The following is a 13800-nucleotide window of genomic DNA, read 5'->3' on the forward strand; positions in this document are numbered from 1 at the left end:
TAAGCTACATTGTTTCATAATACTGCAGATCATAGGGTCATTTTCTACATTATCAAATTTAAATTTGAAATCAGGTGACATCAGACAACAAGGCCTAAAAAAGAAAACTATTCATTTGCATTTCATGCTTGACCACCCAAGCTCTTCATTTTCTCATTAATGATTTAAAGGAAAATCTTATTCAAAGCAAGCTATTGGCATTAACATTTTTTAGCCTTGTTAAATACAAACTGCTTCTATATTCACTTATTAGCTTTAGGAGTAAAATATACCACCCAAGGTGATATGAATTTTCATAGTGCTTTGAGAACACTAATAAACAACCATATATCTTTTCAATCAGTAGTCACATTATAAGATGCAGAAATCCCAGGGCTTATAAATAAACAAACCTAAGAAGAAGAAAATGACTGGTTTCTCTCTTCCCCCTTAAAGTCTCAATTTGTGTAGGTAAATTTCAACAGAGCATTATTTATTTCACTCTTAGAAATTCAGGCAAATTGATAGTTTTGGATTTTTTTAGGTTGATGGATGATTACTTTTTAAAATAAATATATTTGCTGTACCTTTCTTTAAATTGTTATTTTTAAAAATGGTGACATGACATGAGTGGGAAATTAGAAGTCAAAAAAGGATGGGAGCCTGGCACAGCTGCGCACACCTGTAATCCCAGCAGCTTGGAGACTGAGGCAGGAGGATCATGAGTTCAAAGGCAGCCTCAGCAAAAGTGAATTGCTAAGCAACTCAGTGTAGACCCTGTCTCTAAATACAAAAAGATTGGGCTGAGGATGTGACTCAATGGTTGAGTGCCCCAAGTTCAATCCCTGGGACCCCCCTGACCCAAAGAAAAGGATGGGAGCAGTAAGTGCAGAGTGTACCTCTTCCCTCCCTACACCTAAACCTTAGGACACTTGTGTTTAAGAAAGTCTGCCTCATTAAAGGCAGTAGTTACAAAGTAACATGTTGCCATTGCTGAGGAATCCATTTGACTAATTAATCACAAAGGGGCTGCTTGGGGAGGGGTCATAGCTGAGTCTGGACTGCAGGTATGGCCCCTTTTCCTCTCAGGATTCCCAATTTCCTGATGTGTGTCTTCTCTTCAGTTAATAAAACTGCTGTTGGTACTGTTTAATTCATATTTATTTTAAAGAGCCTTGCATTATGCAGTGCATGGGGGATATAATTTATAACCATTAAATACTGCATGCACTAGAATGTTTCCTTACTGTAGCACACAAGAATGAGGAAAGGCTTTTTTTTTTTTTTTTGGCCTGTAGCATTTTTCCCCCAGTAGCTATAACCAAAATAGCTGCTCTTTTTCCCTTCTCCAGGCTCTCCAGTGAGCAATGGAAACTTTATTGAAGATTTCTTGGAGAAGGTGGAGGGGAGGATTTACACATCCTTTAGCTGGTGCTTTAAAATCCTACCATAGCATCTCTGTATGTCCAGTTTCTTTCAGCTAAGCCATATCAACTGGAAATAAAGTGGTCTGTCCACTCTACCCCAGGACCCAGGCTCTCTGGTGCCTCTCTCCTATTTTATTTTTATTTTTGTCAGCCTCTGTAGTAAGAGATATGGCTGTCTTATTTTCCTTTATGTCTTGCACAAAATAGACACTCAGTAAATACCTATGGAGTGTATAAATGAATTCTGCCTCCATTATCAAAGTTTCTTCCTCTCTGATTATCATAGGAAATCAACTTGGCTTCCCCAAACACATGCAAGCGCTCAGCAAAGCAGAAAGCCCATAATGATTGGCACTGCTCTTACAACATGGAGAATTGGGGGATCAACTTTGGCTCTTTGAGATCATCTCTCAACCCTAATGGTTTAACAATTACAATAATAACAACTAGCACTGATTATGTGTTTATATGTGCCAAAAATTTATAAGTCCTTCACATACATTAATTCATGTAATACTAACAACTATCTAAGGTATGCACTGTCATTATCACCCCCATTTTACACATGAATAACATAACACCCAGAAAATTAAGAACTTTCCAAAATGTCAGAGCCATTAAATGGCAGCACCATGATTCATTAAAAAACTAGAAAATCTGTCATCAAAGTTTAATAATCTTAACCATATATTTGCAAACCCAAACATTTCTTCTCAAGTGCTTTCCCAAGAAGGCTTTAGTGATGAATAGACATGCTTTTCTTATTATATACTTCATTACAGTTGGGGGGATAGGGGGCAAAAGTGGTAGTAACCTGAGGAAACTTCTGAGGATGTCCTGCTTAACTGCATTCCTCTACCTATAGCTGATATTTATTGGGTGTAAACTATGTATGAAACAGGAGGCACACAAAAGTATATAAAAAGACAGTGTCCAGACAAGGAAGTAATTCTAGTGGGATGAAAATTGGAGAGATATTATTGGACCCAGGTCTGGGCTACTCACTACTCAAAAGCCAATACTTGGAAAATAAGAGTTGGGGGGGGGGGAGTCAGTTTTATTCAAGGGCTAGCCCTGAGAAGAGAGAGGGCCTATCATCCTGAAAACACCATCTGGGAACTAAGGTATATGAAAGGGCTTTGTAGGGAGGGAACAGAGGCTTAGTGAGACATTGGGCAGGAAGGCTAGTGCTGACAGGGTCTTAGTCATTCAGGCATGTCTCCTTGTTTTCTTTGATTGGTACATTGCCACTGACTTCAACCTCCTGGGCTAGTTCCTACAGTTGTTGGGGGGAGTGGTGGGGGAAGGCTGAAGATTTAACCTAGGGGCGCTCTACTACTGAGTCATACCTCCAGCCCTTTTTTTGTTTTTGGGACAGGGCCTAGTTAAGATGCCACAGATGGCTTTGAATTTATAATCCTCCTGCCTCAGCCTCCTGAGTTGCTGGGATTATAGGCGTGTGCCACCACACCTGCCTAGATTTTATAGGTATTTAGACAGACACTGATTGCATGCATTTTAATAGTACTACCAAGAATTTCTATAAATTTCAAGAACTTTTTTCCTAAAAAGATGAGAGGCACATGTCCTTGTAAATACATTGCTAATAGACAATAATATAATCGTTGCTATTTCTGTCCTTTGCTAAAATGCTAATATGGCTTAACTAAACAGGCATGCATTGTTCTCAAGTAAAACCAGAATCAAAAAGAGCAAAGGAGCAAAAGCAATTCGATCTTCCGTTTTTGTGTGTGTATTCCTTATCTCGTTTCTTAAGATAGTAAATTCCCACTTATAAATACATAAATAACACAGAATTAGGTATGTGGTGCTAGCGATTGAACCCAAGGCTTCACCAAGCTAAGGAGATAGATGCTCTACTACTAAGCTAGTCCCAAGCCCAGAATTTTTTTTTTTTCTGAATTCTACTTCAATGAGAATGACAAGCAGATATCAGGAATTTCTATCTCAGGAGTCCTTTTCATTTTATGTCAGAATCAGGGCAAATTCAGTCTATGTTGTAATGGAAAGCAGATGTCAAGAAATACTAAAGATAGGCAAACAAGGCAAGATTCTGATCACTAGTCATTAGCTATGTTAACTTGGAAAAGCCACTTCTTTGAACTTTGGTTGTAGTAACATTCATATACTGTGTTGCAAATCCCAAAGTGTTCCACATTTATCCCACTTGGTGATATTAATATTTAATTAATATTTACAGCTTTTCAGTCATGGTCTCATTTAAACCACATGACATCTATAAACAAATACTTCTGTTGTGTTCATCTGACAAATAACTTTGAAGCCTAGAGCAAAGAAATGTCCTAACCAAGGTACACAGGAAGTGACATGAGTGTCAGAAGCACATAAGAATTACCTCTAAGTTTGTACTCTTAACCATTATACTATATTGCCACCAGTTATTTCATTTACTTTAAAAAATGAAATCTCAGATTCTTGCAGGATTGAGATAATGCATTTGGAATGCCCAGCACAGTATCTGGTATCTGACACGTTAATTATTATGCATTACATGATTTCAGGGAGGGAGGAGGGGACAGGGAAAGCGGGAGGGGGAGGAAGAATAGTTTCTCTCACCTAAGGCCACTGCCAGTCACTAGATTGGATTCAGATGTACAGTCTTCCCAGGTGGTGTCAGGCTTTCCAAGCACAGATCAAACCCAAGCTGTTGAGTACTGTAGCTTTTACCCTTTGTGAGCACTGAAGTGTGGCCAGCCCAAATTAAGATGTGTTGAAAATATAAAATACATACCAGATTTCAAAGACATGGTATGAAAAAAGAATGCAAAATATCTTAAAAATTTTGTTTGACTCACATATTGAAATAATATTTTGGATATATTAAGTATTACTTTTTCATGTGGCTTTTGCTGTTTTAGTGGCTACTAGAAAATTTGAAATTACATATATGTTTTACAGTTTTATTTCCATTGGGCAGTACTGAACAAGATGTGTCTGCTCAGTTCTCCTTCCACCTCCAACACTGGGTTTTCAAGTTCCAGTTGCTCCACGATCTTCCTGGGGAGCACATCACTTCCATTCATCCTTCTTCAGGTCAGCCAAGCCCCTTCCCTAACGTGAATCTCTGTTCTCTTTCACTTAGGGCCTTTCTAATGAAATCAAAACACTGTCTTGTGATTTAGTACTAGAAATATTTACCTATTAGAATATGTTAACTAGAAGAGACTAATAAAACTAGCTTGCATTTCTAAACCTCAAATATATTGATGTTATTTTTATAGGAATATTTTCATATTTATCTTGTTTAATATAAATTACCAGTAAAATACTATGTAAACTCAAAAAGGAAGAAGGGCATCACTATATACTAAGGTTACGGCATGTCTGTGATACATAATCCATTAGACTGCCCAAGAGCCCAACCAGAGGACACAGGTTGATTCTGTTCATGGTGCTTGATAAATGGAGTCTCTGGAACATTTAATATAGTTAAGAACTCTGAAAACTTAATATTAAAAATACTTGATCAATGCCCTCTTTCCCCCCCAGAACCCGCCGAAGGTAAATAATTCCTATCACTAGGGGCACTAATGTTGCTTTACACAAACAATTCCTTAAGTCAAAGAAAGGCGTGAAGATATGTTCTGAGCAGTTTTCTTCCAAGCATATAGAGATTATTACCTCCCACAACATTTTCTTTAAACATGGCTTAACTTAATTTAATCAGTTTGGAGATTGTTGTTTTTTCCTCTTTAACTTGCCAAATAAGTCAGAAATATTTATTTTAAGAGACAGTTTAAGGATAATGGTAATTCCCAATCTGTCAGAGTTTTACAAATAAATCTCAGTTGAATGTCTATCATTGTTTCCAGTCTGGTCAGGAAAAAAGGGAAAGAAGTATACAATTCATCAGAATAATTAGTTGATTGGAGTTGAATAATTCTAAGAATAAACACTTGACCCCCTGGCACCTCATAAACCCCCTGGAGTGAGAGGGATTATAAATTAAGTATACAAGACATAAAATGGTCCAGATACACACTTAACATTATTGCAAGCATGTGGGACACATTTAGATAAGTTAAAACCAAGTGTGGGCTTAGAGTTTGGCTATTTTTTTTATCAGAGGCTTACTTAAGCTTAATTACTTTGGTGTGAAAATAGCAGGGTGCAGAGAAGTGGGTAGAAAGAACAGAATAGTGGCAACAGTGCCCCCTGCTGCCCGACAGACACTTCCCTTGTTTCAGGGATTTTTAGAGACATGGTACCCCAAGGGATAATGACACAGGAGAAATCAGGAAGGAAAGAACTGACATTTATGGAGGGCTCACAACATTACAAGCATTATGCTGTCATTTAAATTTATTTTTTATTTATTTTTTAGTTTTAGGTGGACACAATCTTTATTTTTTATTTTTATGTGGTGCTGAGGATCAAACCTAGTGCCTCACGCATGCCAGATGGTGTGCGCTACCACTTGAGCCATATCCCCAGCCCGATTATGCTGTCATTTAATGATATGAAGTTCCATACAAATTCAGAGGGGAAAACGATGTATTTTGTAGATGAAGAAATTGAGGTTCAAGAACGTTAGATAACGTTTACAAATTACACAGCCAGAAGTAGAAAAAATATCCAGGATTTAGACTAGAAAAACCTGGCTCCAAAGCTTGTACATTTTTTTTTTTAAATACTAAGGAGGGTTGAACCTAGGGGCACTTTACCACTCTGCTATATCCCCAGCCCTTTTTATTTTGAGACATTATCTCAACTTGCTAAGTTGCTTAGGCCCTTGATAAGTTGCTGAGGCTGACCTCAAACTTGCAATCTTCCTGACTCAGCCTTCTGAGTCTCTGGGATTACAGGTGCATATCACTGTGTCCTGCAAAGCCTGTATTTCTTATACTGCAGCACACTGCCAGTAGCTGTCGACCACAGGCATAGCTCAGACTCCTGAGTGCAAGGCCCAACTGTCCTGATTTGCCTGGGAGTGAGAAGATTCACTGGACTTTCAGTGCTAAAACTGGAAAAGTCCCAATCTGTCAAAGTTTTACAAAAAAAGACAAGTTGATTACTGTAGCTGGAATTCAACTGAATAAAACACCAGGCTAAAAGAGTTCATTTGGAAAGGGAGGAACGTGCCCTGTTGTCTGTCCTATCTCTCTTTGCCCAGGGTATCGAGCCAGAGGTGAGCAATTTCTGTCTTACTTATTTTATGCCTTGACACATCCTGAGGCACTGTCAAAGAAGTTCACATCTCTGCCAGATATGATTTCTTCAATTCCTGTCCCAAATCATCATTCAGTAGGAATTTAGTTAATCGAATCATCCACTCTAGTGAAAAGAGCGGGGACTGTGGCCTCACAGGACCCAGTTCTGTGAGGGAAGGAGGGCCAGAAAAGGCCCTGATGTGCATGGTGTGCTTGCTGGTGCTCCAGGCTCTGGGCGAGGTACTGAAGTAGCACCCCCTTTCTCCACAGAAAAGTCTTAATACTGGGCTTCTCCAGAAATCTTCAACATGGCTGATTTTAGGACTATCAGCAAGAGTCTCTCTGCAAAAGAGTCCAATGTAGATAAACTTCCTATTTTCGTGTCGCCTGTTTTACTTGGCCACTGGCCGAGAAGATACCAGCACTCCAGGTGCTGGACACCCCCTTACTAGTTTTTCACAAATATATCCAGTATAGTACTTTGAAGAAATGTGCAAACAAGGCCTCTGGCCTTGAGCTGGGCTTCACAGAGATGTCTACATTTTTAAGATGAGTTATCAACTGGGCTCCATGGTAACAGCTGGCAGGGGGAGGAAAGAAAGAGGAGAAAAACTCCCCCCTTCTCAAGGTGCTGTCCTTGAGAGGTTAACTTGCCCAAAACAGTGAAAGAAAAAGCTGCTTTCATGTGAACTTCTGCAGACTCTGAACTTCTGAGCCTCTCCCCTTACATGCTGAGTATAAAACTCTGAAACTACCTGAATTTTGGGTTCAGGGGATTCATTGATTACAGCAAAAGCTGTGCCCTCTGAACCTGGCTGCAGCCAAATATAACTGCTTCCTGCTGTCTTCCGTGCCTTGCCTCATTTGTCCCTACAACAAACAGTACCTGATGCACACTCTCTTACCCATCCTCTCTCCTTAACCCTCAAAGGTAGTTATCATTAACCTAAATAACAGGTTATAGAAAAAAAATCAATAAGTACAGAAAGAGGTAAATAACTTGTCTAAGGCCGCACACCTAGAAAAGAAGGTAGAACTCAATTTATTTCTGCCCAAAGCTGTGTGACTTTTTTCACTATATAATACTTCTTGGCTGTGGTATTGTGATAGAATAAGAAATATATACCTGGCCTCTGTCCTGGTGCTGACACAGAATCCCTAAAACCCTTATAATTTTCTGAGTGATTGGAATGATATGAGCATTGTTTATTATAATATTTGATCTTGGTCCCCAGTTTCAGAGAGGAACATCTAAGATCCTTAATATCTCTGGAGTGATGATAATATCTTTTTGTATGTTAGCAAAAAGTAATGAGAATTGGCTTTTGGGTAGCCAACAAAGTGTCTGCTACTCCATATCTAAAATTGGAAAAATATCAATCTTGAACAGTTGTGGTAGGTAGATGTCTAAATCAACTGGCATAGAGTAGGTACTCAATATATATTTGCTCTCATTTCATCTGAGCACTCTATGATTATGTTTAGAATTTATGGAAAATTCTGTTTGGGGACAATATGGGATGTCAGCTCTGCTTTGGTATATTAATTCAAAATGTGCCTAGCATATAATAGGCACTTAAGAAAAATTTGTTGAATGAATGAATAAAGGACTACATTTTTACTCTCTGTGCAAAAGTCTACTTTTGGCTTCATGAAAGGTCTATTTAATTTTTCAACTCAGACTAGCAGGAAGAACACAAAAAGAGTATAATAATAATTTCAAGACAGAAATGTTACCCAATATTTTAACTACCAAGTAGATAAACTTAGTGGTGTTTGTGTGCTCTGTAATGGTAAAATATTTTTACAAGGCTAATTTCAGTTGTTTACTGACTTTCTAGCTGTTTCAGTAAAGTTATCAAACTAAGAATTGTCCAAAAAAAATTTGGTTCTGAAGAGTTCTTGATCTTTTTCTTCAATTGTACAAATACATGTTCTTTAGCAATATGCTCTGGTTTGTATGTGCTGGGAACCCAAACCTCAATATAACAGTGTTGAGAGGTAGGTCTAATAAGAAATGATTAGATTATGAGGGCAGAGCCCTCATGAACAGATTGATGTTGTCACTCGAGGGAGTGGATCAGTAATCTCCAGAGTGAGCTGTTACACATGGGAGTTGGGCATCCTCTTACTTTCTTGCTCTTCCCCTCCTTTGCCCTTCTGTCTTCTACCATGGGATGACTCAGCAAGAAAGCTCTTGTCAGATGCTAGTCCATGTTAGCTTCCAGAACCATAAGCCAATACTTCTCTGTTCATTATAATTACCCAGTCTCCAGGATTCTTTTATAGTAGCAGACAACAGAGTAAGACACAATATTTTAATGGTATAGAAAAGTGTCTCATATGAACTAGATTACAGGCCACCCCAGGACACTCCAAATTTATAGTGGTTTGGCTTACCATTTGTCAACTTTAGGATGATATGAAAGCACACCCACACAACCATTTTGTTTTTTCTCTTTAGTACAGTATTCAATAAATTACATTAAATGGTCAACACTTTATTATTAAATAGGCCTTGTGTTAGAGTATTCTGCCCATCTGTAGACTAATGTAAGTGTTTTGAGTACATTAAGGTAAGCTAGGCTAAGGTATGATGTCTTGTAGATTATGTGTGTTAAATGTATTTTCAACTCACCCTATTTTCAACTTCTGATATTTTCAATTTACAGTAGGTTTATCAGGACATATAGCCATCATAAATTGAGGAGTATCTATAATTGATTTAACTTTTGGTTTCATAAAGCAGATGGGTAACAAATACCACATGTTAACAAAACATCCAAGCTGTACCTTTAAGATGTAGAAGCCTAAGGGCGCACTATGGTAATTCTGTTATTACTGTAGCCCTCTTTACTCCTTATTTTCTCTAAACTCCATTTCTCAAAATAAGCTCTCTAGAAGAGTATATTTATAAAATTTAAATAGTTATCAACCAAACACAATGGCACATGCCTGTAACCCCAGCTACTCTGGAGGCCTAGGCAGGAGGATCACAAGTTTGAGGCTAGCCTGGGCAACTTAACAGGACCCTGAAAATAAAATTTTAAAAGGGCTGAGGATGTGGCTGATTGGTAGAGCATTTGCCTAGCATGTGGGAGGCCCTGGGTTTAATCCCCAGCACTGAAAAAAAATTAGGTATGAAATAAAAATAAAAAAGGGGTTCTGAAATCCAGTAAAGTTTAGGATGTTCTAAATTAACAAAGTTCTTCACTACAGAATTTCTCACTCCTTAGTATGGACCTCCAAAAGTAAGTGCCAATGCAGTGTCTCAACTGTCCTTTCATCATGGGCCCTCCCTTCCTCAGGAGCCTGGATGAGGCTTTTTCCCCTTCTCCCCACTCCAAACCAGGAAAATATCAAGGACTAAGATTTTGTTGGAGGGTCACAAGCTATTATACCAATATTTTTCCCCCTTAAGAACCATTTAACCCTTTGGGAAGAATCTGACCTCAGCTGAGAATGCACACTTTAACGTGAATCGCTTCTCAAACTCCTTCACCACAGAACTTTTTCAAGTTCACCATTTTTTCCAGAAACATACTTTGTGAAACCCTAATTTAGTCATCAAGGAATATTTTAACACTTCATCATTCTCTTAAATCTCAAGGATAGAGTTTCCTCCTTAATATTGAAATTTCCTAGTAGAAAACTACAATAAACCCAGGCATTCCAAGAAATAAAAAAGACTTGGTTAAGAAGCCCTGTCTGCCTCCATGCTGCCTCTGGCCAGCACCCTTAGTTTGTGGGTTTTATATCAGTCAACATTTTTCATAATTGTGGTATGACATACATAAAACCTATAATGTTCTCTAATCTTAAGCGTACAGCTTGATAAATCTTCACAACTGTATACACACCCAGATCAGGATACAGGCATTGAACTCTTGATCAGAGACCTTTTTTTGAAAGTCTTGACCTCCCATCAGATACATTAGGCAGTTTTCAAACTTTGATGATATTTAGTGAAGATTCTACCCAGGGGGGTTATTAAAATCACAGATTCCTGCCCTCAGAGATTCTGACTCAGGTCTAGAGTGGGAACTGGGGTTTCTAATAAAAACTCCCAGGTGACTCTGATGCAAGTGGTCTGTGGATCACAATTCAGAGAAACATCAGCCTGCCCTATAGGATAAAAGTCAAAGTCCTTAACAAGGCATTAAGGCCTTCCCTAATTTGACCCAATCTCATTTTCCCAGACTCACTGGCTGGTTTTCACCATGCAGAATTACTTATCTCTCCTCAACAGGTCATGCATGTATGTTTTCCTTAGCCTGGAATATCTTTCCAGTCTTCTTTACAGGAAGACTCCTTCTTATCCTTCAAGACCCAGTAACACTGTCACTTCCTCTGGTAAGTCTTCTGAACCTCATCAGGCAGAATTAGTTGCCTCCTCATTGTTGATCCAGAACTTTATTAAAATTGTTGTAGTTGTTATCACAATATTGATTTTAAAATCTTCTTGTTTAAAAATAAGGAGTATATTGGTTCTCTGCTAGACATCTAACACAGGGGGGCAGCACACTGTGGTGAATGAATGAATGGTGGATGTTATTGATTCCCACCTGAAGTCACTTAGTTCTCATTTCCTGTCCCACAAGGCTGCAAGCTCTCTAACAGAAGAGATTTCTTCTTCACTTTTTTGTTTTCCAGTCTCATCCCAGGGATTCAGCTGCCAGTGAAAAAATACCTAACGGGTGACCATAACACTTTCACTTGCCCCAATTTAGTGAGTACCTCAGTGCCTCCTAGGCTCTCCCCACACTGGTGGAAGGAGGCAGGAGCTGAGTGTTAAGTGTTGGGGGAAGAAGTCATCCCCATCTGCCAGATAAGAATGCTATGTAAGACTGTAAGTGCAGAACTGGGCCTCCAACACCAGGTTCCTGGCTTTCGCTGACCTTTCCCTCCATAGAACACTGTTGCCATGGAGATGACCATTACCCTAAGGGGCACAGTTGGGTGAGGCCTCTAGAAAGGTCTCTCAGGAAAGCAACAGTGCATGGAGACCCTTGGCCCCCTTGTCAACTTCCTCGTCTATTTACTTGCCTATTTCTTTGTCTACTCATGTTTGTATTTGTTGGTTTATTTTTTTAGCATTTTTATAGACGACTAGGCATCTAGACAAAAGCCGCTATGGGAAGCCCTACCCACAGCCCAAGGTGAGCTCTTGAGACCACTGATCATGAAGGTACCAAGGGCATTTTTGGTACCGGGTGTGGAGGGAAGGGGGCGGTCCTGGTTGGAAGGGGCGGGGCGATGCTGCCGCCTTCAACTCTGGCCCTGCGTGGTGCCCCCCCGCACTTCCCACCTGGCCTGGACTGCGCAGGCGCTGGGGTTGCCCTCGCCTGGACCGTTGCGCTGGCCTGCTTGCGCGGAAGTTGGTCACGCCTCGCGTTTGCGGGTGGCCTAGGAGGGAGTGCGTCTGGACGTGAGGGAGTCTGACTGAGGACATTGTGTGCCTGGACAGCGAGGCCATGTGTGACACCCACGGTTCCCGAGCCCCGCAGGCGAGTAGTGCGGGCCAGGGTTGGGGCAGGCCATGGGCGGCGGCGTCGCCCGAGGAGTACAGCTTCGAATACGGCTCCCCGCGGTACCTGCTGCTCTGCGGTCTGGGCGGGATGCTGAGCTGCGGGCTGACACACCTGGCCATCGTGCCCCTGGACCTGGTCAAGTGCCGCATGCAAGTGGACCCCGACAAGTACAAGGGCATCTTCAGCGGCTTCGGCGTGACAGTGCGCGAGGAGGGGCTGCGCGGCCTGGCCCGTGGCTGGGCCCCGACCTTCATAGGCTACTCCCTGCAGGGCTTCTTCAAGTTCGGCCTTTACGAGGTCTTCAAGATTCACTACAAGAAGCTCCTGGGCGAGGAGAAGGCCTATACGTGGAGGACCACCTTGTACCTGGCCGCCTCGGCCAGCGCCGAGTTCTTCGCCGACGTGGCCCTGGCGCCCATGGAGGCGGTCAAGGTCCGCGTGCAGACGCAGCCAGACTACGCCCGCACCCTGCGTGAAGCCGTCCCCAAGATGTATGCCGAGGAGGGCCTGTGGGCCTTCTACAAGGGCGTGGCGCCGCTGTGGATGCGGCAGATCCCCTACACCATGATGAAGTTCGCCTGCTTCGAGCGCACGGTGGAGGCTCTGTACAAGTACGTGGTGCCCAAGCCGCAGTGCGAGTGCACCAAGGCCGAGCAGCTCGGCGTCACCTTCGTGGCGGGCTACATCGCCGGTGTCTTCTGCGCGATCGTGTCCCACCCCGCCGATTCCGTGGTGTCCGTGCTGAACAAGGAGAAGGGCAGCACGGCCCTGGAGGTGCTCCGCAGACTGGGGCCTCTGGGCTTCTGGAAGGGCCTGTTCGCTCGCATCATCATGATCGGCACCCTGACGGCCCTGCAGTGGTTCATCTACGACTCGGTCAAAGTGTATCTCAACCTGCCGCGCCCTCCCATTGCTGAAGAGCCTGCGTCCCTGAAGAAGCACAAATAGGCATGGATTTGTGAACTACTGTAGCTACCCAGGGTCCAGGTTCCCACCAAGTCTGGGATCGCCTGTTGGGGTGTTAAAGGTTAACGTGTTCAGGAGACGTGACCGAAGACCCAGTCTGAATTCTCTTCAAAGGACTGGTTTCTTCTTTTTGGCAGTTCCAGAGGATTGCAAACGTTTCATTTGAGGGTTTGAATCGTTATCTTTGGGTAGTTGGCATGGTTAATTTTATTTGATAGCTTTACAATAAATAAAAGGAAAAAATTCCTAACAGGAAGTAATGTTAGGTCATTTAACATTTCTAGGTCCTATCTCCTTTGATTCGCATTTCTGTGGAGATTATCCAGGCATATCGGTTGCATAGGCTGCAAATGAGGTTTCGAGGTCAGCACAACTATATGAGATGGGAACAAAGGGAAGTTCTGGTACATGATATTTAGCTCAGTAGAAGTCGTGCACCTATTGAATAGATGAAGGACTCATTGAATATATCTTGTTCATTCCCATACAGGTAAAAATTATTAAAAGTTAAATGGTGCCTTATATTGTTTGATAGCTTAGAATGTATTCACTGTTTTCAGAGACATAAGAAGGTCTGCATTTTCTCATTTTGCTTTGTCCCTTCTCTTCATGATGTTGCTGATTAGAACCTAGCTCTCTCCAGGAAGCGCTAAAATTGGATCAATGTGGAAAGCCAAAATGAGATGAAGGGCAGGCTCTGGGAAT

General features: G+C 41.4%; 1 protein-coding gene across 1 annotated transcript; it reads left to right on the forward strand.

The window, feature by feature from the left end:
* Nucleotides 1-11988: 11988 nt before the first annotated feature.
* On the forward strand, nt 11989-13077 carry LOC107141446 (phosphate carrier protein, mitochondrial-like). The gene has a single exon (XM_048816306.1). The coding sequence runs from the start codon at nt 12073-12075 to the stop codon at nt 13075-13077; it is 1005 nt and encodes a 334-aa protein (XP_048672263.1). The 5' UTR covers nt 11989-12072.
* Nucleotides 13078-13800: the final 723 nt, after the last annotated feature.

The sequence above is a fragment of the Marmota marmota genome, unplaced genomic scaffold, assembly GCF_001458135.2.
Source record: "Marmota marmota marmota unplaced genomic scaffold, marMar, whole genome shotgun sequence".
Taxonomy (NCBI): Eukaryota; Metazoa; Chordata; class Mammalia; order Rodentia; family Sciuridae; genus Marmota; species Marmota marmota.

Coding starts and splice junctions, on each gene's coding strand:
- LOC107141446 (XM_048816306.1), top strand. CDS start 12,073: ATGTGTGACACCCACGGTTCCCGAGCCCCGCAGGCGAGTAGTGCGGGC.